The 27,699-nt window shown below is 38.8% G+C and overlaps 1 protein-coding gene and 1 non-coding gene across 4 annotated transcripts in view; both read right to left on the bottom strand.

Annotated features, from left to right (window-relative positions):
* The window catches only part of LOC130904661 (uncharacterized), a 53,034-nt gene that overhangs the window by 5,903 nt on the left and 19,432 nt on the right, over positions 1–27,699 (bottom strand). The window contains exons 1-6 of one of the 3 annotated variants that reach the window (XM_057817579.1): positions 24,501–25,048; positions 16,502–16,569; positions 14,567–15,110; positions 12,525–12,578; positions 12,365–12,443; positions 4,907–5,051 (exon numbers count right to left, since the gene is read on the bottom strand). In XM_057817579.1, the coding sequence (XP_057673562.1) occupies positions 4,907–5,051; positions 12,365–12,443; positions 12,525–12,578; positions 14,567–15,110; positions 16,502–16,569; positions 24,501–24,604 (994 nt within the window). In that variant the 5' untranslated portion in view covers positions 24,605–25,048. Of the gene's footprint in view, positions 1–4,906; positions 5,052–12,364; positions 12,444–12,524; positions 12,579–14,566; positions 15,111–16,501; positions 16,570–18,642; positions 18,940–24,500; positions 25,049–27,699 lie in introns of those variants that run through there. The other 2 variants (XM_057817581.1, XM_057817582.1) reach the window with 2 other exon arrangements.
* trnat-agu (transfer RNA threonine (anticodon AGU)) lies at positions 24,309–24,382 on the bottom strand. Its single transcript has one exon. It is a non-coding gene; the product is annotated as a tRNA-Thr (tRNA).

Raw genomic sequence — 27,699 nt, 5'->3', positions numbered from 1 at the left:
AATCAACAGGAAGTAACTGAAAATCAACAGGAAAATTATGTGAAATGGCCCAAAATGACCTCATTGCCTGGCATTGGCCGCCACTGACGGCCATAGACGTTCAATCCGTTTGAAGTGGGAGGGATGGGCAGCGAATGAACATTCATTCATTCATTCGCTGCCACCCTCCCAGTTCAAATGGTTTGGACTAGGGCTGTCAAAATTATCGCGTTAACGCGCGGTAATTACTTTTTTTAATTAATCACGTTAAAATATTTAACGCAATTAACGCACATGTCCCGCTCAGACAGTATTCTGCCTTTTGGTAAGTTTTACAGCAGGCTTTTTGTGCTGTCCAACGGCGAACTCTTGTGGTCGCTTTGCGACATGGTTTATTTTTTTTCTTGCCAGTTCAATATGGCTGCACGACATCTCGGGCTGACGCCTACGTTGTAATGTTGTGCTTATATGATCCTTGGACAAGCTTTGTCCATAAGTATGGTTGTTGTAAAGAATGTACATATTATTTTAGTAAGCGAAATGTTATATTTTTTGTATGAGACGCTTTTTGTTTATGTTTTGTGAACCTGTACAGCATGCTAAGCTAACGTTGTTGCTAATGCAATGCTTGTGTACTTTTTGTTGTTGTTTTACGACGGTCTAAAGAGGACAATGGTTTGAGGCTATTTTATTAATAAATCAGATGAAAAAGGGAGAAGTCTGATTATTAAGGCATCGTTCACTAGCTGTCTAGCTTTGGAAAAAGTAGACGCTTCGGAGTGAGGACAGCATAGACAGATTTAAATGACAGTAGAGTGAAATGCCCACTACAGTCCTTATGTACCGTATGTTGAATGTACAGTGGGGAGAACAAGTATTTGACACTTGTTCTCCCCACTGTATATATCCATCTTGTGTCTTATCTTTCCATTCCAACAATTTATTTTACAGAATATACATATAATTTACAGAAAAATATGGCATATTTTATAGATAGTTTGAATTGCGATTAATTGTGATTAATTACGATTAATTAATTTTTAAGCTGTAATTAACTCGATTAAAAATTTTAATCGTTTGACAGCCCTAGTTTGGACGTCTACTAGTGATAGAATCAATCCAATTCACAGCAGAAGCTTTTTTTTTTCTGTTTATTAGTCGTTTGTAGAATATCCTCGAATGATTTTCCGACCAATGCACCGATAATCGTTGTATCGCCATATCGTCAGATCATCGTTATCGTGAGCTTTGTATCGCAAATCGTATCGTATCGTGAGGTACCAAGAGGTTCCCGCTCCTATTTGTAACTAATTAATTACTTTTTAAAAGTAAGATTAACAACACTGGCCATAAAGATGAAGTCTGCAGAATGAAAAGACACGAGATTTTATTCTGCCAATTTGTTGCCAAACACAGTTTGCCCACAACTATTGCTGATCACTTCTCAGAATTAGCAAAAGAAATGTTCCCTGACTCAAAGTCAAAGATTGCATCGGTAAGTTCATTTTATCCATTGACCTTTTGAATTTATAATTGGACACAGTAATGAACTACCTTCAAATCAAACTGAATTGCAAATCGCATTTACAAATTTTATTCAAACGAAAACATTAAGAGGGGTTTCAATATAAAATTTCTATAACTTGTACTAACATTTATCTTTTAAGAACTACAAGTCTTTCTATCGCTTTAACAGAATTTTAATAATGTTAATGCCATCTTGTTGATTTATTGTCTTAATAAACAAATACATTACTTATGTACCGTATGTTGAATGTATATATCCGTCTTGTGTCTTATCCTTCCATTCCAACAATAATTTACAGAAAAATACGGCATATTTTATAGATGGTTTGAATTGCGATTAATTACGATTAATTAATTTTTAAGCTGTAATTAACTCGATTAAAAATTTTAATCGTTTGACAGCCCTAATTAGTTTTGTTTCATATTGCACGCTATATACAACGTTGTAAGATTAGTCACCAATTTGTAAGGGCATACGTCACTATTTGTAAGATTGCCAACAGCCTCGGGTTGACAGGTATGTTTACATGGCACAAAAACAGCAACATTTTCTAAAATTCAATTCGAGGTAGAAAATGAAGAGGCAAAGTTACCTGTAGATTTAGAAATTAGAGAACTTCAAATAGAAAAAAAGAATTTATATTTTATTTCCAGTACAAAAACTCCAACACACTGTAGGTGAAATAGAATGCTGTTTTTGTAGAAGCCTAGTAGTAGTACGTCAACTATTCAGCATGCGTGTGTACTTCCCATTGTGCGCGCCTTGTATGGAAAAAAAGCACGAGCATGACAAATTTGGAACGAAACGGCGGAAAAAATACAAATTAGATCCTAAGCACCCCTGCTGTGAGGGTCTTCCAGCGCCCCTGTGAGCCACACTGTAAATTTCTCAAGACAACCAGGTCCTGCCAGCTTTCAGCACTCTGAAGGTCAAAGTAAAAATAAATGAATGGACTTTCAAATGGATGCTGATCAGTCATGTTCTCCTCCTTAGTCAAGGTTAATTAAAAAAGTTTCTTGTTAATCAGAGTTGCGGGATGGCACTTGGCGAGCTCGCTGCATCGTAAATATACAAAGTGAGGCTGGCTGATATACAGTAGTATGAAAAAGTATCTGAACCTTTTGGAATTTATCACATTTCTGCATTAAACCACCATCAAATGTGATCTGATCTTTGTCAAAATCACACAGATGAAAAAACTCCGCTTTAACGAAAACCATCCAAAGGATTTCATATTTTAATGAAAATAGTATGCAAACAATAACACAAGGGGGGAAATAAGTGAACCATAACATTTAATATTTTGTGCCCCCACCCTTTGACAGCAATAACTTCAACCAGATGCTTCCTGTAGCTGCAGATCAGTCTGGCACATCGATCGGGACTCATCTTGGCCCATTTTCCTCTTCAAAATTGCTGTAGTTCAGTCAGATTCCTGGCATGAATCGCAGTCTTTAGGTCATGCCACAGCATCTCAATGGGGTTCAAGTCTGGACTTTGACGTGGCCACTCCACAACGTGTATTTTGTTCTTCTGAAACCATTATGAAGTTGATTTCCTTCTGTGTTTTGAATTATTGTCTTGTTGCAGCAGCCATCCTCTTTTTAGCTTCAACTGCTTTTCCTTTTGAATTCATTCTTTCATTAATGATTGCAATTTGTCCATGCCCTGAGGCAGTGAAACACCCCCAAATCATGATGCTCCCTCCACCACGGTGGGGATGAGGTGTTGATGTTGGTGAGCTTTTCCATTTTACCTCCACACATGACATTTTGTGTTACTCCCAAAAAATTCAACTTTGGTTTCATCAGTCCACAAAATGTTTTGCCAAAACGTCTGTGAAGTGTCCAGGTGTCCAACGAGACAACAATTTTTTTTTTTTTTAGACAGCAGTGGCTTCCTCCGTGGAGTCCTCCCATGAACACCATTCTTGGCCATAGTTTTACATATAGTTGATGTGTGCACAGAGATATTGGACTGTGCCAGTGATTTCTGTAAGTCTTTAGCAGACACTCTAGGGTTGTTTTTTACCTCTCCGAGTATTCTGCGCCGAACTCTTGGTGTCATCTTTGGTGGACGGCAGCTCCTTGGGAACGAAGCACCAGTGTCAAACTCTCTCCATTTGTACACTCCTTCTGACTGCCGATTGATGAACATCCAGACTTTTAGAGATGATTTTGTATCCTTTCCCAGCTTTATACAACTCAACAATCCTTGATCACAGGTCTTCAGACAGCTCTGTTGACCAAGCCATGATGCGCATCAGACAATGCTTCTCATCAAGACATTTCTTACCAGGTGTGTGTTTTATAGTGGGCAGGGCAGCTTGAAACCACTCATCAGTGTTTGGGCACACAACTGACTTAAAATGTTTGGTAATAATTAGGGCTGTCAAACGATTAAAATTTTTAATCGAGTTAATTACAGCTTAAAAATGAATTAATCGTAATTAGTCGCAATTCAAACCATCTATAAAATATGCCATATTTTTCTGTAAATTATTGTTGGAATGGAAAGATAAGACACAAGACTGATATATACATTCAACATACTGTACATAAGTTCTGTATTTGTTTATTATAACATTAAATCAACAAGATGGCATTAACATTATTAACATTCTGTTAACGCGATTCATGGATAGAAAGACTTGTAGTTCTTAAAAGATAAATGTTAGTACGAGTTAAATAAAGTTTATATTAAAACCCCTCTTAATGTTTTCGTTTTATTAAAATTTGTAAAATTTTCAATCAAAAAATAAACTAGTAGCTCGCCATTGTTGATGTCAATAATTACAACATGCTCACTCATGGTACTAACCCATAAAATCAGTTGGACCCAAACGCCAGCAGAGGGCGCCAAACACCAAAAAACAAGTAACAATCGGACATTACACTGTACTGTCATTTTAGTCTGTTTGAGCGGGGCATGTCCGTTAATTGCGTCAAATAGTTTAACGTGATTAATTTTAAAAATTCATTACGGCCCGTTAACGCAATAATTTTGACAGCCCTAGTAAAATTGGTTTCAACTGCTATTTAAGTCTCCTTAGGCAGGGGGTTCACTTAGTTATTCTTCCTCCCTTCTGTCATTATTTGCATGCTATCCTCATTACAATTTAATTTTTCTGACAAAGATCAGATCACATTTGATGGTGATTTTATGCAGAAATGTCAGAAATTTCAAAAGGTTCAGATACTTTTTCATACCACTGTACATAACCAATCGGATGCAAATGAAACAAGTTTTGGGGAAATAGGAGAAAGATTTAAACTCTGAACTTTAGAACTGTCAAACAGATGGCCCAACAACTCTCTTGTTCTTGGCAAAGGGTTTGAAACCACCTTTTGGAAGTCACCCAGTACCAGTGAACACATGGAGTTGTTCCAAAGATTTTACCCGCTTCCTCCTCTTGCTCCGGGGTCATCTGATCCAGATAGTCCATTGTCTGGCACCGCCGGGCCAGTTCTTCCACCCGGTGATTCAGCCTGCTGACCAGAGCTCCGGTCTGCTCCGGGCTTCCGCGTGGCCAGTCTTTTGGAAACTGCAAATCAATTGACAGATGGTTGTATGGAGTTGTGTGGCAATGTGTTGAAAGGTTTCGAAATAAATTTTGCTGCTTCTCGTATTCTTTTAATTCGAGTGGTGTTGTCATGGTTTGTTTTGTTTTTTTAATTTGGGTGGATGCACAGTCCTCTAGTGGCAATAGTGAATATGACATAACTCATTTAACATGGCTCAATCCCGCTGCTCCCTGTTGAGACCAACATAAGGTAAGTTTTTGTTTGAGCAAACATGTTTTTTTTTAGACGCATTCGTAGTTTAGCTGAGGTATATTCAGCCGTTTTTGTGGGAAGATGTGTTTGAACGATTTGGTAAGAGCATTACAAAAAAACTAGAAACTGCAATTTCTGGAGAAATTACTCTGGGTCTTTGCTGTGTGGAGATACATATCTTAGCCCCGCCCAGGTTGGTTTGAGGACATTTCAGGGACAATATCAATTCACATCCTGTTGATTTGGAGACATTTGGGGGGCGTGGCCTGGTCATATAAGGTCATTTAGGGACATTTGGGGCGCGTGGCCTGGTCATCACGTCATTTGGGGAAATTTGAGGGCGTGGCCTGGTCATATCAGGTCATTTGGGGACATTAGAGGGCGTTGCCTGGTCATATCAGGTCATTTGGGGTGATTTGGGGGCGTGGTCTGGTCAAATCAGGTTATTTGGGGACATTTGGAGGCGTGGCTTTGTCAAATCAGGTCATTTGGGGGACACGTCCTATTGATATCTGGTCATTTCCTGTTGATTTGGGAACATTAGTTGTTTTGCCATTAAAATTGAATGGGAAAAAAATTTGGACGTCCATGGCCATCAATGGCATCGACTTACATTTGCGTCAATGGAATCAACAAACATGGCCGTCAATGGCATTAAACAAAGTAAATGCCACTGGAAATGAATGGGAAATTTATATATATATATATATATATTTATATAAATTTATTTATATTGATGACACTGCGCACGGTAGACACAGGAACATTCAGGTCTTTGGAGACTGCCCATGCTTCCTCACAATTTTGCTTCTCAAGCCCTCAGAGAGTTCTTCGGTCGTCTTTCCTTTCTCCATGCTCAATGTGATACACACAAGGACGCAGGACAGAGGTGGAGTCAACTTTAATCCATTTTAACTGTCTGCAAGTGTGATTTAGTCATTGCCACAGGTAAGTAAACGGTGCTGTTACTTACGCAAATTAGAGAAGCATCACATGATTTTTCAAAGGTTGCCAATACTTTTGTCCGGCCCATTTTTGGAGTTTTGTGTAAAATGATAGTGATTTTTTTTTTCCCCATTCTCTTTTACGTTTTTTCATTGCAAGCAAAATAACTGAAGATATTATTACCAAAGCATTTGTAATTGCAATCATTTTCTTGGAGAAATTGAGCATTAGCTGACAGAATTGCAGGGGTGCCAATACTTTTGGCCAGCACTGTATACTGTGAAGTCTTTACTCATTCGAACAGTGCAAATACAATGGCCAAGCCCTGTCAAGAGTGGATAGGGAGTGATTCTGCATACAGCCTTGGAGTCTTGATGGAAGCTGACATCCATGTTTTGGGAATGTGGGAGGAAGCCGCAGCCCTCTGGGAAAACCCACGCAAGCACAGGCTGAACATGTAAATTCCACACGCACACCTTGACTGTGAGGCAATGCAGAGTTGCCTAGCAAATGCAATCTTTCAGCTCGCCTTGCCCATTGCATTTGCATGCAAAATATACCATAAACGACTTATTTTAAATACGTGACTGCTCGGATGGGAATAATTTTGTGCAATTTTATGAGCCATTTTCTCATAGTTTTGATACATTGATACTCATTCCATTCGTCCTTAGAAATACTTCATCTGAAGTGCATAGCATTGGTGGTGCTTTGCAATATAAATTCAAATCATTTCGTGACCTGACCACCTCTACAATGATGACTGAAAACGTGGAATCAATTTTTCCACTTGAAATGAACGGAAACATCATTATTATCCACTCAAGGTATCCAAAAAACAAAATCCTGCTTGAATTGGTTTGTTAAAAAAATATAAGAACAGGCTTTAGCCATGTTCTCCCATAGACTTCATAATGTGTTAAAGGGACACGGGGCTGATAAATAGGCGTCCTGCATTAGAGATGTCCCGATCGATCGGGTCCGATCACGTCATTTTCAAAGTATCGGAATCGGCAAAAAAATATCGGCCTTTTTTTAATATACAGTGCCTTGCAAAAGTGCCCCCTTGAATCTTGCAACCTTTCGCCACATTTCAGGCTTCAAACATAAAGATATGAAATTTAATTTTTTTTTATCAAGAATCAACAACAAGTGGGACACAATCGTGAAGTGGAACAACATTTATTGAATAATTTTAACTTTTTTAACAAATAAAAAACTGAAAAGTGGGGCGTGCAATATTATTCGGCCCCTTTACATTCAGTGCGGCAAACTCACTCCAGAAGTTCAGTGGGGATCTCTGAATGATCCAATGCTGTCTTAAATGACCGATGATGATAAATAGAATCCACCTGTGTGTAATCAAGTCTCCACATAAATGCACCTGCTCTGTGATAGTCTCAGGGTATGTTTAAAGTGCAGAGAGCATTATGAAAACCAAGGAACACACCAGGCAGGTCCGAGATACTGTTGTGGAGAAGTTTAAAGCCGGATTTGGATACAAAAAGATTTCCCAAGCTTTAAACATCTCAAGGAGCACTCTGCAAGCCATCATATTGAAATGGAAGGAGCATCAGACCACTGCAAATCTACCAAGACCCGGCCGTCCTTCAAAACTTTCTTCTCTAACAAGGAAAAAACTGATCAGAGATGCAGCCAAGAGGCCCATGATCACTCTGGATGAACTGCAGAGATCTACAGCTGAGGTGGGAGAGTCTGTCCATAGGACAACAATCAGTCGTACACTGCACAAATCTGGCCTTTATGGAAGAGTGGCAAGAAGAAAGCCATTTCTCAAAGATATCCATAAAAAGTCTCGTTTAAAGTTTGCCACAAGCCACCTGGGAGACACACCAAACATGTGGAAGAAGGTGCTCTGGTCAGATGAAACCAAAATTGAACTTTTTGGCCACAATGCAAAACGATATGTTTGGCGTAAAAGCAACACAGCTCATCACCCTGAACACACCATCCCCACTGTCAAACATGGTGGTGGCAGCATCATGGTTTGGGCCTGCTTTTCTTCAGCAGGGACAGGGAAGATGGTTAAAATTGACGGGAAGATGGATGCAGCCAAATACAGGAACATTCTGGAAGAAAACCTGTTGGTATCTGCACAAGACCTGAGACTGGGACGGAGATTTATCTTCCAACAGGACAATGATCCAAAACATAAAGCCAAATCTACAATGGAATGGTTGAAAAATAAACGTATCCAGGTGTTAGAATGGCCAAGTCAAAGTCCAGACCTGAATCCAATGGAGAATCTGTGGAAAGAGCTGAAGACTGCTGTTCACAAACACTCTCCATCCAACCTCACTGAGCTCGAGCTGTTTTGCAAGGAAGAATGGGCAAGAATGTCAGTCTCTCGATGTGCAAAACTGATAGAAACATACCCCAAGCGACTTGCAGCTGTAATTGGAGCAAAAGGTGGCGCTACAAAGTATTAACGCAAGGGGGCCGAATAATATTGCACGCCCCACTTTTCAGTTTTTTATTTGTTAAAAAAGTTTAAATTATCCCATAAATTTTGTTCCACTTCATGATTGTGTCCCACTTGTTGTTGATTCTTGACAAAAAATTAATATTTTATATATAAAATATATATAAAATTTATATCTTTATGTTTGAAGCCTGAAATGTGGCGAAAGGTTGCAAGGTTCAAGGGGGCCGAATACTTTTGCAAGGCACTGTATATATATTTTTTAATTAAATCGTTTTCTACTTGTATTTAACGTTACAGATATAATATGTTACACTTATCCAGAATCCTTAGTTTAGGCTTAAGGTAGGATTATCAAATTTATCCCGATAACGGCGGTAATTAATTTTTTAAAAAAATGTATCACATTAAAATATTTAACGTAATTAATGAATGCGCTGCACGACCCACTCACGCATTGTCGCACTCAATCTGTAATGGCGCCGTTTTACCTATATAGAGAGCTAAATGGCAGCGTAAAATGAGTAGAGTGAATTTTGGCAGCCTTTGGAGCCTTGTTTAATATGGCTAAAGCCTTACAATCCCTCTCCCTACGATTAGAAATATCATGGGAAGCAATGTGGGGAAGCAAGGTAGCAATTGATCTTTTTCTTAACACCTAATGTTATTTCCCAACGCAGAGAAGAGAAGATATATCAATTGGTAGCACGACGCACAGTCATGGTTCCACTTCCCATCATGCATTTGGGCATGGCTACAGTATCATTTACTGAGAGCTCAACAAAAGATGGCAATATTTAGTCACAATATACAAAGTCAAAAGTCTTTCTATCCGTGGATCCCTCTCACAGAAAGAATGTTAATAATGTAAATGCCATCTTGAGGATTTAATGTCACAATAAACAAATACAGTACTTAAGTACTGTATGTTGAATGTATATATTAGTCCGAGTTTTATTCATTTTTTTCTTAATGCATTGCCAAAATGTATATGATTGGGAAAAATTATCGGGAATGATTGGAATTGAATCGGGAGTAAAAAAAAAAAAAAAAAAAAAAAGCAATCGGATCGGGAAATATCGGGATCGGCAGATACTCAAACTAAAACGATCGGGATCGGATCGGGAGCAAAAAAAAACATGATCGGAACAACCCTATCCTGCATGGCTGTCAAAGTTGACCGAGTGGAATCACAGACAAAGAGCTTTTTTCGTTGAAAATTCTTGTGAATAAATCCTTAAATTCCCAAATTCTTTATGGATACAGTGGGGCTCACAGACAAATCTTCAATTATTTAAAAAAAAAAAAAAAAAAAAGTTTCGTATTTAGTCAACCACTAATTGTGTAAGTTCTCCCACTTGAAAATATTAGAGAGGCCTGTAATTGTCAACATGGGTAAACTGCAACCACGTGAGACAGAATGTGGGGAAAAAAAAACAGAAAACCACATTGTTTGATTTTTAAATAATTGATTTGCAAATCATGGTGGAAAATAAGTATTTGGTCGATACCAAAAGTTCATCTCAATACTTTGTTATGTACCCTTTGTTGGCAATAACGGAGGCCAAACGTTTTCTGTAACTCTTCACAAGCTTTTCACACAGTTGCTGGTATTTTGGCTCATTCCTCAATGCACATCTCCTCTAGAGCAGTGATGTTTTGGGGCTGTTGTTGGGCAACACGGACTTTCAACTCCTGCCACAGATTTTCTATGGGGTAGAGATCTGCAGACTGGCTAGGCCACTCCAGGACCTTGAAATGCTTCTTACGGAGCTGCTCCTTTGTTGCCCTGGCTGTGTGTTTGGGATCATTGTCATGCTGAAAGACCCAGCCACGTCTCATCTTCAATGCCCTTACTGAGGGAAGGAGATTTTCACTGAAAATCTCTCGATACATGGCCCCATTCATTCTTTCCTTTACAGAGATCAGTCATCCTGGTCCCTTTGCAGAAAAACAGCCCCAAAGGATGATGTTTCCACCCCCATGCTTCACATTGGGTATGGTGTTCTTCGGATGCAATTCCGTATTCCTTCTCCTCCAAACACGAGAACCTGTGTTTCTACCAAAAAGTTCTATTTTGGTTTCATCTGACCATAACACATCTACCCAGTCCTCTTCTAGATAATCCAAATGCTCTCTAGCGAACCGCAGACGGGCCTGGACGTGTACTTTCTTCAGCAGGGGGACACGTCTGGCAGCGCAGGATTTGAGTCCCTAGCAGCGCATTGTGTTACTGATAGTAGCCTTTGTTACTGTGGTCCCAGCTCTCTGTAGGTCATTTACTAGATTCCTACGTGTGGTTCTGGGATTTTTGCTCACCGTTCTTGTTATCATTTTGACGACACGGGGTGAGATCTTGCATGAAGCCCCAGATCTAGGGAGATTATCAGTGGTCTTGTATGTCTTCCATTTTGTAATAATTGCTCCCACAGTTTATTTACACCAAGCGTTTTACCTATTTTAGATTCAGTCTTCCCAGGCTGGAGCAGGTCTGCAATTTTGTCTCTGGTGTCCTTCGACAGCTCTTTGGTCTTGGCCATAGTGGAGTTTGGGGTGTGACTGACTGAGGTTGTGGACAGGTGTCTTTTATACCGATAATGCATTAAAACAGATGCCATTAATACAGGTAACGAGTGGAGCCTCTTTAGACCTCTTTGACAGCCAGAAATCTTGCTTGTTTGTAGGTGACCAAATACTTATTTTCCACTCTAATATGGAAACAAATTCTTTAAAAATCAAACAATGTGATTTTCTGTTTTTTTTTTCACATTCTGTCTCTCATGGTTGAGGTTTACCCATGTTAACAATTCCAGGCCTCTCTAATCTTTTCAAGTGGGAGAACTTGTACAATTGGTGGTTGACTAAATACTTATTTGCCCCACTGTAAATCTACCATGTCACAGTACTCATTTTGACATGTTTTCCTTCCAAGTGAAAGCAAAAAATATACAGTTTATATTAGGGCTGTCAAAATTATTGCGTTAACTGGCGGTAATTCATTTTTTCAATTAATCACGTTAAAATATTTGACACAATTAACGCACATGCCCTGCTCAAACATTGAAACAGTGAAATGTGTACTTGTGTTTTTTGGAGTTTTGTCGCCCACTGCTGGTGCTTGGGTGCGACAGATTTTATAGGTTTCAGCATCCATGAGCATTGTGTAAGTAATTATTGGCATCAACAATGGCGGGCTACTAGTTTATTTTTTGATTGAAAATTTTACAAATCTTATTAAAACGAAAACATGAAGAGGGGTTTTAATACAAAATTTCTATAACTTGTACTAACATTTATCTTTTAAGACCTACAAGTCTTTCGATCCATGGATCGCTTTAACAGAATGTTAATAATGGTAATGCCATCTTGTTGATTTATTGTTATAATAAACAAATTAATTGTTATGTAAAATAATTATGTACAGTATGTTGAATGTATATATCCATCTTGTGTCTTATCTTTCCATTCCAACAATAATTTACAGAAAAATATGGCATATTTTATAGATGGTTTGAATTGCGATTAATTGCGATTCATTCATTTTTAAGCTGTAATTAACTCGATTAAAAATTTTATTCGTTTGACAGCCCTAGTTTATACATATTTTGTTAATTCCTACTAAAGTGACACGCCATGGGAAAAAGGACTTTCCCAGCAGTTTGACAGACATCATTGAAAAGAGGAAGGATATACCGTTGCTCTCATTCTCTCCATGAAGCGACTCCTCCCGGGCACAATTTTCCTATGACTGCCCATCACTTTGTCCCACATTCTGTCCAGGAAGAAAAGAGACAAAAGAGAAAGTCAGAAGGCAACCGGCAAGCTCTCGAGCGGACAGGAGATTTCGGCTCACTTGTTCTGCTTGAGGCTCACAGAGATCCAATCGGCGGTCTGCTCGCTCTCCAATCTGGAAGGAGGATTTCACTCTTTTACTGACAATGACGGTGACAGATTGGACGTCCATCACCATCAGTGGCAGTCAAGGACTTAACCCTTTCAGGGACAGTGGACAGCTAGTCAAAAGTTGGCACCTTTCACCCCTTAGAACAAGTGACCATTTTGTTTTCTTCATCAGTGGTCTTTAAAAATATATGGCGGAAAACACTCAGGTGACTTGAAGTTCCGCTCTGAGACCCCCAATTTGGCCAAAATTCTAAATTGTCCCATAGACATGTGTGATACATAATTGGAAAGCTTAAAATCTAAATTTTCTAGGAGAATAAAAAATTTTGAACAGGAGGGCATTAAAAAAAAAAATCTTTTAAACAGCAAAACCCCATCTGGAGGCGAGAGCACGCGAGAGCTGAATTACAGAGGTCATGACTTTAAAGAGATATTATTGCGTACTTTGTTTCGATCCAAAAACTTCATGTAGCATGTGTCACTGAGTCAAGACACAGCTGGATTTTTTGGGGATTTTATGGGTGAAACTTGGTAATATAACAAGGGTCGCGATGCAGAAATCGCAGACATCAAGGAGTGGTTGAGAATTTCTTTTTCATATATTTACCCTTTTAAACATTTTTTTTTAAAGTCAATTTTTCTGTGTTTGGATCGATTATTTATCATCTAACATCGGAGAAAATGCGACAGTAATAGAAAAAATACAATCAGGCGCTAGTTATGAGGTAGTATTGTGACTTTTTTATAGACGCCATTTTTTTTATTGTGACATAGTTTGTTTAAAAGTTTAAAATATGCGAGTGATTAATTTTCTAGTCTTTTTTTTTTTTTTTATACGAAATATTAGACATCAATTAATGATTCTAAGACGGGGTGACCAAACTTTTTACAAAGGGGGCCAGATTTGGTGCGGTAAAAATGTGGGGGGCCGACCTTGGCTGACATCCTTTACATAGAACAATATATTTAAGCAAATTTTAGCAACCCTTTCTGTGTGTCACATTTGCTTTATTATTATTTTTTTTAATTAATAATTTCAACAATCTCGCAACTGGCCTTAGTGGCTTTCTCTCTCGACTCTCGGGCTGCGAATTACTGCTGCTGTGAAATGTAACTAGCTTCAAATTGCTACAATTTCTCGTTACATATCTTCCCGTGTCTTGTTTGGCAATATCGCCTCATAACTCTTTAAAACAGCAACTGTCTCTTTGCAAATGAGGCAGGCAAAGTTGTTGCGTATTTTAGTGAAGATATAGTCCAATTTCCACCTATTCTTGAAGCGGCGGTCGTCGCAGTCAACTTTCTTTTTTTTTGTTGATTTTAGCATTTTTAGAAAATTGGGAGTAAAGGGTCACACGGGGAAATGTTGCTTGGAGTGCTGCTGCCTTTTGGTGGGTAAATGAGGAGCAGCAGTTGTTGTGTAAGCTACTTGATATGCTGGTAGCAGTACTGCTGACCAATTTATTAAGTCTGTGTGCGGGCCAGACGTTATTTATTTTATGACAGAGGCTGGGGGCCGGATGAAATTTAACCACGGGCCGCATTTGGCCCCCGGGCCGGACTTTGGACATGTCTAAGACAAAAAATGACAGACATTTTGAATAATATTTATAATTAATTACCGTGGTTTTATGGCTAGGTTGAAACAAAAGCGGTTGCACGACGTCTGTAAACCGGGGTTTCCAGTGTAAAACGGACAAATTAAAAATAGTTCGGGGGCTTAACCCGCCATGAATCGGCTATGGCAGCATATAGACATATTGTTCTATCAAACACAACAGTTGTTTTGGTTTCTTTTAAAGAGGGGCGCAAGAGCAGAAACTGCTTTTTCAGTCTTGTCTGTGTTTTCCGCCATATACACTATATACACTACCGTTCAAAAGTTTGGGGTTGCTTTGACCCCAAGCTTTTGAATCGTAGTGTATCATATCGGATATTTCATTTTGTACAAATGACCCCAAACTTTTGAAACGTAGTGTATATTGTGTGTACCTGATGGATTGCGGCATATCTGCCGTGTCTCCTTTTTGAGATGACATCACAGGCAATAATGCGGTTTGGGCCTCAGTGGTCGCCTTGCAACTTGCAGCACTTTGAGATGACATCACGGGCAATAATGCGGTTTGGGCCTCAGCGGTCGCCTTGCAACTTGCAGCACTCGTGCTCACCGAGGCAGTCGCTTTTCCGCTTTTGACAGCCTGACGTTGAACAGTCCTCGGATAGCTACCGGACGCATTTGAAGCAATGCCGCGTTTCGACTTTCTGCTTGCGCAGGTGTCCAAAGAGCTGGAAATTCCATGCTTTTTGGGTGCTTTTTTGTCACCGCTGGCAGACTTGCGCGAGGATTTGCCGGCCGGCCGATCTCCTTTGGCCTCTTTGGACGTGACGGCAAAGTCCTTCGGAAGCCGAGCGGGTTTGCTCCTCTCGGGTTCTTTCCCGGAAAGCCTGGTGCCAGTGCGCACGTAATGGGCCCTTTCTAATGCTTGCTCCAGCAGTTTCATTTCTCGCATTTCCGCTTGAGATGAAGTCACCTCGTCTGTACAAACACACAATATTTAACAATACATCCAGAGACAGATTAAGCCAATGTCAAAAAGTCTGGACTTCCCTTTAAATTCATTCATGGGAAAGTCAATCACATGCAATGACATTTTCTGGTTACCGGGGGCAGCTATGGAGGAATTTTCCTCAATTTTTTCAAAACACCATTACATTTCTTGAAATCGACGTAACACATTTCTTTTACACAAAGCAGTGATGCACTGAACAATGTATTTTTTTTTTCAAATGGATTGGTTTAAGTTAAATGAATCATCTCATTCCAACCTATCCTAGTTAATGAACTCATGGGTCGCCATTGATATTGAATCATATCTAAATGATATGATAGGGGAATCCTTCTGGCCAGGGGTCCCCAAACTTTTTCCTGTGAGGGCCACATAACTTTTCCCTTCTCTGATGAGGGGCCGGGTCAGTTTGTAACAGAAAAAGTGTGACGATTGCAGGAGTGCCTAAATGTAAAAATGTATTGTTTTTCAGAAGGCCACAATCAAATAACCCTTTCTGGATTCTTCACGGAACAAAAGTAAATTAAATAAAAATTATAATATAATATAATATAATTAGGGCTTTCAAACGACAAAAATTTTTAATCGAGTCAATTACAACTTAAAAATTAATCGCAATTCAAACCATCTATAAAATATGCCATATTTTTCTGTAAATTACTGTTGGAATGGAAAGATAAGACACAAGACGGATATATACATTCAACATACTGTACATAAGTACTGTATTTGTTTATTATAAGGATAAGTCAACAAGATGGCATTAACATTATTAACTTTCTCTTAAAGAGATCCATGGATAGAAAAACTTGTAGTTCTTAAAAGATAAATGTAAGTACAAGTTATAGAAATTTTATATTAAAACCCCTCTTAATCTTTTTGTTTTATTAAAATTTGTAAAAGTTTCAATCAAAAAGTAAACTAGTAGCTCGCCATTGTTGATGTCATTACACCATGCTCCCTCCCCAAACCCATAAAATCATTTGGACCCAAGCAGCAGCAGAGGGCGCAAAACAGAAAAAACAAGTAAGAAGTAGACGGTACACTACTCTCATTTTAATCTGAGCGGGGCATGTGCGTTAATTGTGTCAAATATTGTACCGTGACTAATTTAAAAAATTAATTACCGCCCGTTAACGCGATAATTTTGACAGCCCTAAATATAAATATATAATATAATTACACTATTAATTAGATAATAACCGAATAACCCTCTCTGGGTTCTTCACAAAAACACTATTGAGAAAAAAAAAGTTCAGGGGGCCGGACCAAATGTGAAGGCGGGCCGTAGTTTGGGGACCCCTGCTTCTGGCTATACAGCTTTTGAACACAGCGTTTTATCTGATTTAAAAGAAATTACCAGTTGCAGCATTGTCAGTCGGTTTTGTCGCTTTGTCATTCGGTTTTGTCGGTTCATCAGGAGCTGCCCTGTGGGTAAAAGACAGCAACGTATAACTAGTTATGTTCTATAAACCCTACAAACATAGGAAATACATTCAATATATTCAAACTACAGTGGTGCCTCTACTCACAGAATTTTCAGGCTGAGACACGCCTCTGTAGGAAAATACTGCCTTTTGTAATGAAATAAATTTCAGGATATGAAAGGCAAAACTACAGTATGGCTGCTACTCGCAGCACCCAGAGTTTAATCAACATAAAATCAGGCATGAAAATGGGTCAGGGGGTAAAAAGGTGAGAAGGGTGTGGAGGAAATATATTCCAGTACACTGTATTGTACACCCCAACAAAATATTGAGCTCTGTCGACCCACACTGTGTCTCAGCAGGGCCGTGCAGAGACCGGTGGAGGGGTGGGTGCTCGTAGATCAAAAGGGGCACATGCACAAGTATTTAATACACCTTAAAACAACATAACTTCAATTTTAACCAGCTTTAGATAATAATTGGCTGCGACTGTGACATACTTTAATTGGGAGGGGGCAACAGTGAATAGAAATCAAAACTGTCATCAACACTTTCTGGCTGTGACTCAGTCAGTCTGCCTCTTTTCTTCCTTCAACCTCTGCATCAAAACGTCCTTCCTCAACTTGTTCATCTGAGAACAAACCACATCAGATGGTCACTGAGCCACCAACAGCAGTTTTCTTAAAACTATTATTTCATTACTATCCATACTTAACAACTGTAGCACCTAATGATTAATAAAGCAATGACATAAAATCTTATAGAAAAATAACATTGTAATTGTGTTTATAATTGGATTTAATACCCGACTATCCTTGCAAACTTGTTCTTACCAGGTCTGCTATTCACCCAGCTGATGAGGTATCCACTGCCTTTAGCAGCCTCATCTAACTCCTTTTTTTATCCCTCAATCTCCCTTCCCTACGACGCATGTCTATGTCATGAAATATAAATATTTAAAAAAACAAACAGTCTCCCCGGTGGCTTTTAGTTTTAAAGCCTTCTTAATTTCTTTCTCACTCAATAACGATGGAGTTAGATTTGTGTTTTTATTATTCAATCAAAAAACAAAGTTACTTCTATCAAAAACAAAGTTGCTTCAATCAAAATACAGTATATACTTTTAATCCCAAAAAGTAGCTTCAATAAAAAAAAAAGTTTTTGATTGCAATAATAAATTTGAGACAAAAAAAGCATTTGAAAACTATTTTTCTTGATTGAAACAAATTTTTCCATTTAAGTAATGTTTTGCCTTTGGGCCACATTTTGGCTAGGACATTTGTGTCTTTATTATTCAATCAAATAAGTTGCTTCAAACAAAAAAATATATATAAAAAGAAAAACTTTGCACATGTGCCAATCACCGTTTACCAAAGCCTGAGAGGGTTTGAGTAGAGTCACTATGAAGCTTTTAATAAAGCCAAGCATTTTCTAACTACTTTATTCTTGTTTAAAAATAATTTGGTGGGGCAGTAACATGTTTAAAACTTATCATAATTCTTACATTTTGAAGTGCTTGAAAACCATTTATAAATGATACTTTGGTGAAAAAAGTGAAAAAACATGTCATATATATGTATCTTTTTTCCAATGTAAAATCTGAATAAATGCATTGAACACGCACAAAAAAATGGGGGTGGGGGGCTTGGGGCGCTACTTCGCGGTTTTCACTTATTGCGGCGGGTTCTGGTCCCCATTAACCGCGAAAAACGAGGGATCCCTGGATTTCTGAAAAGCTTTAAGAAGCAGGACTCATTCCCACCACTCGTCGGGCCGCTGTTGTGCCGACACCGGCCGTCAGCTCAAATCCAAGCCGAAAATAACGCGTCTCCGGCGGACGACGGGAGCGATGTGAGGTGCCCTCCATCCGAGAGAATGCCGCTTAATTTGACTCAACAGTGTGTTTCTACGTTTATATTACCGCTAAATACACAAGCTAGACGCCAATTTAACGGGAGCTATTTTTTTCCATGGGAGATTTGGCTAGCTCTGGCAGTGTTCAACGCAAGCTGCAACGAATGGCAGTAACTTTTTTATATCGCAAAACGTGAAAACGATTGAAACCATTACTCACCAAATTCAATCTGCTGGCAAATACAGGCAAGTGTGTATGCTGCGCTCTGGTCTGCCCCGATGTGGATAAGGCCTGCTTTTTGTTTTCGCAGCTTTGCAATGCAACCGAAGGCTCTCCGAGCACTCCATGTACACGCGTAAGGAGTGCGCGCGTTTGGAATAATGGAACGCAGCTTGGGCCGATGATTGGTTCTCGTCAGCGAAGCATCTAGAAGGATTTGCTGACTGTGTTTTTAAGTGCTCAGTTTACGTACTAAGTTAATCACATGATGATAATAATAATAATTAAATAAAACCTCCCGACCCCCCCCCTCCCAAAAAGAATTTCTACTCGGATCTACGCAATTCACGTAGGTCGCCCTTTTTGACTTCAAAACGGCGAATTTCGCCGAAATGAGAGATTTTCATGCCTGTAAAATACAATAGCTGCTCTATCATTGGCCATAGACCCTACTCACCAACGTCACAGAATGACGTGTCGCTGTATCCGGCCGCCATATTGTCCGTCAGTGTTTATCCGTATTCTCAATGGTTTCAATTTGTCGTGCAATTTATAGATGGAAGCCCCGGTGCTTTCAGACGCTGTAAACACATTGGATGCGTTGCATAAAAGGCGTTAAGTGGAAAAGCTTCAGTCTATCCATTCGCCAGATCCATATTTGATGCCTAAATCGATATTTTTCGACCCGCTGTCTTCACCCTCTCTGCCTGACATAGGCTACCCTGATATCTACAACTATCTTGTCCACAGAAAATCAGCCTATTCTCACGAAAGTTTGAAAAACTTTAAGAGCAGCACTCTAAGCAACATTACCCCGTGTGACCCTTTACTTCCAATTTTCTAAAATGGCGACAATCAATAAAAAAAAAAGTTGACTGCGATGGCCGACGCTTCAAGGATAGGTGGATATTGGACTATTTCTTCAACAACTGTGTCTGCCTCATTCGCAAAGAGACAGTCGCTTTTTTCAAAGAGTTCGATGTGACGCAATATTACCAAACAAGACACGCTGACATGTACGACAACATTACAGGGAAGATACGCAGCGAGAAATTATAGCAACTTGAAGCTAGTTTCATTTCACAGCAGCAGTATTTCGCAAGAGCCCGAGTGTCGAAAGAGAACGCCACAAAGACGAGATTGTTGAAATTATGAATAAAAAAAAATTATAAAGCAAATGTGACACACAGAAGGGCTTGCTAAAATTTGTTTAACTATACTGTTCTATGTAAATCAGCCAAGGTAGCCCCCTGCATTTTTACCACACCAAATCTGGCCCCCTTTGCAAAAGGTTTGGACACACCTGTTTTTCTTTCACTTGGTACCAGCTAAATATTATTGAAAAAATAATGATGGTGGAAGAAATAAGCATCTTGAATTTGAAACTGTATGTTATCGGCGATTAGCCTCGCAATGATCTTAATTGTGGTTGTCAGCCCAAAACCCTCTAAATATATATTAAATGCATCTTACCAGATATAAAATGACTACTACATAATCCGTGGTAATCGTTTGGAGCCCAGTTTTCTCGTCGAATTGCAGCAGTCCATCTCGCTCTCCTCTCCGGGTCTCTCGGAATACGGTAGAACTTCAAGTCTCTCCGTCTATCTTCTCTGTTATTGCAACCGACCGCCACACACGCCTTCACCATTTTGATTATTAATGTTAACGAGCAGAAAAACACGCCATAATAGGAGGAATTTACGTAGCGGTAATGCTTAAAGCCGACGAGCTGACGGACAATATGGCGCGGAGGCGTGGTTGTGACGTCATGTGAGTAGGGTCTATTGCCTAGCATTCCTGGCAACTAATTGGCTAATAGAGACCTCTACTGTATGTGTATGTGTGTATCCCAGCGTCCTCTTCATTCGCCTCTCGTGTTCTGACAGGTTTACATGAGTGTATCAACTACTCTATTCTTGTTTTTTTTCCCATTATGCACAACTCTGATTCAATGGCACAACCAGAGGGTGGCCAGGGGTGGCCACGGCACCCCATATAAATTTGATGGCCAGCCCACTCACCAGTATAATGTCAGATTGTAGTAGCTGTGGAACTCCAAATGTTGACTGGACTGTTATGGACTGCACAATAAATTTAGTAAATTGAAATATAACACATTACAATCAACCAAAGTACATCAGTAGATGTGTCCTGAAGTCTTTCTGACAGTTTTCTTCTGGCCTGTTTACAATAACATAATACAATCCTGAATTTATGGCTTTTAGTTTTGGTATACCGCCCCAAGATTTTAAGTGGCCCCATTTGCCCACCTCTATGAAAAAATAGGTCATAATCTGATAGTGCCACTGCTCTGGTTTTATGTTTATTTGTTTATTGCGCGATAATCTAATTATAACATGTATTTGTTACATGTTTTGATGCATTTTTACGAATTATAAAAGCTTGATGTCTGAATTTTTGGGGGCTTGGAACAGATTAGGGCATTTATCTGGAAAACGTATCTATACGCCAGTACTTCTCAAATAGTTGGGCGGGCCCCCCCAGGGGGGCGCAGAGCGATGCTGGGGGTGGCGCATATGACCTTGGGGAACGTACTTTTTTATCGTACTCGAATAAAGTGTAATTGCACATCCACTCAGTGGGTGGCAGTGCCGCTCTGATTTTCAGCGTGTGCGCAATATTTTTGAACCAAACAAGAGCACACAGTAAAGAGCACCGGAGATATGAAAAGCTAAGACAAGGAAATATGACGCCGATCGATCAGGTCCGATCACGTCATTTTCAAAGTATCGGATTCGGCAAAAAAAATATTGGACATGCCTTTTTTAAATATATATATTTTTTAATTAAATCGTTTTCCAATTGAAATAATGTTACAGACAAAATGTCTTACACTCATCCAGAGTCTTTAGTTTTGGCTTAAAGTAGGGTTATCAAATTTATCGCGTTAACAGCGGTAATTAATTTTTTAAAAAATTAATCACGTTAAAGTATTTAACGCAATCAACGCATGCACTGCACGACCCACTCACGCAATGTCGCGTTCAATCTATAATGGCGCCGTTTTACATATATATAGCGCTAAAAGGCAGGGTAAAATGAGTAGAGTGAATTTTGGCAGCCTTTAGAGCCTTTTTTTAATTGGCTAAAGCCTTACAATCCCTCTCTGAACAATTAGAAATTTCGTGGGAAGCAATGTGGGGAAGAAAGGTAGTAGTTGATCTTTTTCTTAACACCCTGTTATTTCCCAATGCAGAGAAGATATATCAATTGGTGCCGCTTTGCACAGTCATGATTGCACTTCCCATCATGCATTTGGGCAGAACAGTTAAATGGCTACAGTATCATTTACTGAAAGCTCAACAAATACACTAGATGGCAATATTTAGTTACAATATACAAAGTCACATTTATCCTTTAAGAATTACAAGTCTTTCTATCCGTGGATCCCTCTCACAGAAAGAGTGTTAACAATGTAAATGCCATTTTGAGGATTTATTGTCACAATAAACAAATACAGTACTTAGGTACTGTATGTTGAATGTATATATTCGTCCGAGTTTTTTTCATTTTTTTCTTAATGCATTGCCAAAATGTATATGATCGGGAAAAATTATCGGGAATGATAGGAATTGAATCGGGAGCAAAAAAAACAAAAAAAACAATCGGATCGGGAAATATCGGGATCGGCAGATACTCAAACTAAAACGATCGGGATCGGATCGGGAGCAAAAAACATGATCCGAACAACCCTAATGATGACGTGTATGTAGCATTTGGCTTTGACTTTTAGTACAATGGAAGACGGGGAAAGGCAAGTCTGTTTACTTTACCTAAAAATGTTTGCAGCGGACAGCAGGGATTTGTTTCAGCGAAAACGTGCCGAATATTGCCAACAATCCTCCCGCTTTGTCCGTGTTACATCATCAAACCAGCGAGCACTGTCAGCGTCATATAAGGTTGCATACCAAGTTGCTCAGTGCAAAATAACCCCACACCATAAGGAGCTGATACTGCTCGCAGCAAAATAAAAACTGTGCCATGACATAGTCGTTTCTGTTCTATTAATTTTTGTTTTTTCGGTCTAATTGTTTGGCATATTGTCCTCGTGAGTAGAGCTGTCCCGACTAGTCGACATAGTCGACGTAATCGATGACGTAAATCCGTCGACGAACACAACATGCCGTCGACGGTTAATGAAGGGTTAAAAAAATATGCGTGGAAAGTTAGAATGTCGGATGCTCTGTTTGCAAGCGGGGAAAGCGGCACAAAGCCAAAAAAAGCGCACCAGAGTGTCCAAAACATCGACTTATTTCAAAGAAACAAAGGAGAGTACGCTCTTCTGTCCTGTCTCTTCAGTGCCAAGCTTGGCTGCACGTCAGCCGTGAATAAACACCTCAAGCGCCTTCACGCAGTTTGTAATTTTTTTTTTCTTTCATTTTTTGTACACCAGAGGGTGCTGTCGCCTTACTAAATAATAATGTTTCATTGACAATGGGCCTATAAGTGCTATTAGTATTGTTCTTAAAGCTAATTGAAAGGTTTATTTCATGTATGTTATGGTTTATTTTATGGTATAGAAAATTATATAAGGTTAAAAGGTCATAAATATATACAGTGATTGCACTCAAGGGAGAGATTGTCAATGATAAGGGAAAGGCAATTCATATAGGCAATTCATTGATATATAAATAAGGTTTAAAAGTAAAAAAGGTGAAAAGTTTTTGTTAATTTCTAATTGTGTTGCTTTATTTGTGTGCACCGTAGCCTTTACAGTGTGTTTACATCAAGGATGGAATAAAAGTTGTAAACCATCAGTTTAAGAGACCATCTTTTCAATCGGGATGCTACACTAGTTAATTCTATCAGCACTTGAACTCATTGTTTATTTGTGATTTATTATTGTTATTTACGTGTTTATTTGTACTTTAATAAATTATTTGAGTGTTCCAATATGTTTTTTGTGAATTGATAAGCGTCAACAAAAATTTCATTGCTAAATTAGTAAAAAAAAAAAAATTAATTAATTATTAGATTAGTCGACTAATCGTAAAAATAGTCGGCTGACTAATCGGGAGAAAATTAGTCGTTTGGGACAGCCCTACTCGTGAGTTAATGTTGCTTATCAATTTGAAATGATTATTTATTGATTTTATTAAATTTAATTTTTCAGTATCAAATGGTCAAAAAATGTATCTCGAGTGTATTTTTTACAGTGTGATGTTTTTGTTTTTTTTAACACTTTTGTAAGTTCATCTACACTACTTTTTTCTTTAATATTAAAAAGAACACAGTGTTATGCAGAAGTGTACTTATAATAGGAATTTATATACAAATGATACTACAGTATATCTGCACTTTGAGATTTGTTTTCCAAATGTAAAGTGCGTTATAAATAAAATGTATTATTATTATATCTAAAGTGGCGGCAGAGTTGGGGGGGGCACGGAACATCTCCGTCTTCCTGGGGGGGGGGTAACAGAAAATAATTGAGAAGCACTGGTATACGCATAGAATTTTACTTTAACTACTTGTAGATTCAATTATTTCGTAAGTATTGGTGCCAGTGTACAAATCACTTGCGCCTGCTGTTAATTACTCTGTGAATTATTTCTTCTTACATATCTAGAATGAATAAAATACCCCTAGGGATTGCTAACAAGGTTGGAACAGAAATATCATTAAGACACATGACTTTAAAAAGGCACTGCTGGGATTCGAACCCAGGATCTCCTGTTTACTAGACAGGCGCTTTAACCAACTAAGCCACAGCGCCAGGTGGCATCACCCTCAGTATTGAGCAAATTCAAGAGGCAACCATTTACCTCTGAAATTCATACATTTGAAGCACGTCACGATTATTAGCACCGGCTAGCAGCACATATGGTACTTACAGACTTTTTAGTAGTTCTCTGTAGAAACGAATGCGGCCGTTCACCTTCGCCTGTTCTTCTTTGCACAACTTGATGGCCGTCTCCACCGCAGTTAGCACCGACATACCTTTTCAACCGCCGTTCACTTCAGAATAACATAGCAGGATTCAAAGTGTCCAAATGTGTTTTCGGTAGCCTAAAATAAAGTCACCGGGCGACCGCTCTCCCGCGGTTTCATGACGTAGACGGAAGTAAAAACTCACCCAAAAGTTAAAACGCGTTGCTATAACTTACATGCTAACCAATGCTCGTGGCTAACGGCTGAGCTCGTTTCAGGAAATATAAATTTCATTTTTTTGCATAAGAAAAAGCAACAAACAAAACGAACATGTTGGCTTTGTTTACTCTGCTCTCGCGAGATGTGAGACCCCTACGAAGTTTGACTCCCATAGAACATCGGTTAGTTAACTTTTTGTAATGCTAATATACTCAATAAACGCCGTAGAAATGCTTGTAAAAGCCACTTAATAACAATTCAACAGCTTGCGTGCTTCGTTGGAAGGAAGGAATAATCTCTTTAATCATATCTCCCTGCAAACAGCATCTGTCAAAGCAGCCATCTGCTACACTAATGATGGCTTTTAATATTTTCACGCAAATTCTCGTAGTTTTCCCTTTGTCACACGTCTCGCAAACAGATATGAACAGCGCACAATGGTTAGTTTTTTAAAATAAGTTTACTGCAATGTAATATAAATGTACAAAAACACGTTTATCCTTAATTTGTTCTGTGATTTTTTTTTTTTTTTAATGTATTATAATTTGAAAACAAACACTCAACACAATCACTGCCAACATAATACCTATATTAAAATTACATGAACAAATATGCTAGGGGACGTACAGTCTCTTAAAATATAATTAAAAAGACACATAATGTCAGTTTGGCCAGCTTTAAAGCAACACTAAGTAACTTTTCAGTTTTGGTCGATTTTAGTGACAAAGCTGTACAAAAGTGGTAGTGTTTTGCCCTAAGGAAGCCTGCATTTCCCATTAGGACCTGCGCATAGCGTTGTAAAATCCTGATGTCTTGAACAACATTTCTGTTTCCAGCAGCAGTGTTATGGATGAACAATAATGGGGTAATGAACCCACTTGTCGCTAGACAATAGCATTGGATGATGTTGACAATGAGAAACATGTTATTTTGTAGCATATTCCCCCACCGACCGTTGTCCCTTTTTGCTTTGCTGTCCATGCAGATTTTGAGCGAAAGCGTTCGCATCGACTTCCGTCTATAACGAATGAGAAGAGTGACTTATGCCGTAAAGCAGTCAGCACATTTGTAGTTTTTTTGTCTGCCAGGGTTCCTGCCACCCTCCTCAAAGTTAATTAGTGCCAATCAATGTGATACAGACCCCTCAAGAAATAAAAAAAGGGTGTTATTCAACTAGTTGTCAGTCAACATATAATCTCAAATGTTATGAAAATATTTTATAAAAGCAGAGTTATGTAGTAACTCTGTAACATTTAGTGGTGTAACTTTTAGAGAAAATGTACTTGTAAGAGAAGTTTTTCTAAGCCATAATTTTTAGTTTTACTTGATTACATTTGTGAAGAAACGCTACTCTTATAACAACAGTTCATGTAGATAACTGTTGAGAGAAAAACGCCCTTGTTAAAAAAAATCAAACAAAAATGTAAGCAGTACTCACAATTTTACACATGACTTGAGTTCTTTTGACCAAATACTTTTTTACTTGTACTTGAGTACATTTTTTACAATGACTACTCTTACTTTTACTTGAGTAATACTATTTTGCTACTCTACCCACTTCTGTGTAAAGGTTGAAAAGTTACCTATTTGATCTGTTTTATTTGCTGTCTGACTTTAATCGCGATACGCTGTTTTTGTTCCATTTCTTTTTTCTGTCAATGTCATTGTATAGTACTTTCCTGCCTTTTATTTATCTTGAGCCATGTTTTTGTTGTAAAGCACTTTGAGGGTCTTTCGGGTTTTATAAAGGGCTATATGAATAAATTTGACTGATCGATTGATAGTGTTGCTTTAACGTTTGAACAGTTTGCAATGATGTCATATTGCATGCCCACCACTAGTTGTCAGAAATAGCACACAAATATGAAAGTGTCTGGGTTAAAGAGAAGAAGAAACCAGCCGAGGCTAATGTTAAAATGTGACTTGTGATATTATGAGTAAAGAATAAAGCTGAGTTGTGAAATGACTTGCTTCTCTTTTAAAGCAAGAACCAAAACAATGTTCAGTTGGTCTTATATATTGTTTGGCTTAATTTTCAAGTATAGACCCTACCCACCGACGTCACAAAATCACGTGATCGCTGTATTGTTCCGCCCCCTTGTCCGTCATTTTGTGTCTGTATTATCAATGGTCTCAATTGATCGAGCAATTTATAACGCATTTCACGGAAGACCCGGTGCTTTCGGATGCCGTAAACTCACTTGATGCGTTGCATAAAAGGCGTTATGTGGAAAAGCTTCAGTTTATCCATTCGCCAGATCCATATTTGATGCCTAAATCGATGTTTTTTGACCCGCTGTCTCTGCTAGCTACCCTGATATTTACAACTATCTTGTCCACACAAAATCAGCCTATTCTCACGAAAGTTTGAAAAACTTTAAGAGCTTGGAGGCTTATAAATACTTCGTTGCTGGTTGGGTGAAACAGGTCCTCGTCCACGAAAATTCGGCAGGAATCTATCTTGTGCTTGGAAAGGTGAGTTACGAAATTTTCAATTCAAAATCTTTTGTTCTTGCTAACATCCACTGTCAAGTCTAATGTATTTCATGTCATTTGTCAATGGAGTTAGGGCTTTTAATGTTTATATGGTTTAGCGATAGCACTCTCACTACATACATACGTGTATGTTGTCGGCGATTAGCCTAGCAATGATCTTAATTGTGGTTGTCAGCCCAAAACCCTCTAAATATATATTAAATGCATCTTACCAGATATAAAATGACTACTACATAATCTGTGGTAATCGTTTGGAGCCCAGTTTTCTCGTCGAATTGCAGCAGCCCATCTCGCTCTCTCCTCTCCGGGTCTCTCGGAATCCGGTAGAACTTCAAGTCTCTCCGTCTATCTTCTCTGTTATTGCAACCGACCGCCACACACGCCTTCACCATTTTGATTATTAATGTTAACGAGCAGAAAAACACGTCGTAAATAGGAGGAATGTAC

This window comes from Corythoichthys intestinalis, chromosome 16 (assembly GCF_030265065.1).
Source record: "Corythoichthys intestinalis isolate RoL2023-P3 chromosome 16, ASM3026506v1, whole genome shotgun sequence".
Classification (NCBI taxonomy): Eukaryota; Metazoa; Chordata; class Actinopteri; order Syngnathiformes; family Syngnathidae; genus Corythoichthys; species Corythoichthys intestinalis.
The sequence above is the reverse complement of the archived record's forward strand: the minus strand, read 5'-3'. Positions and strand labels throughout refer to the sequence as shown.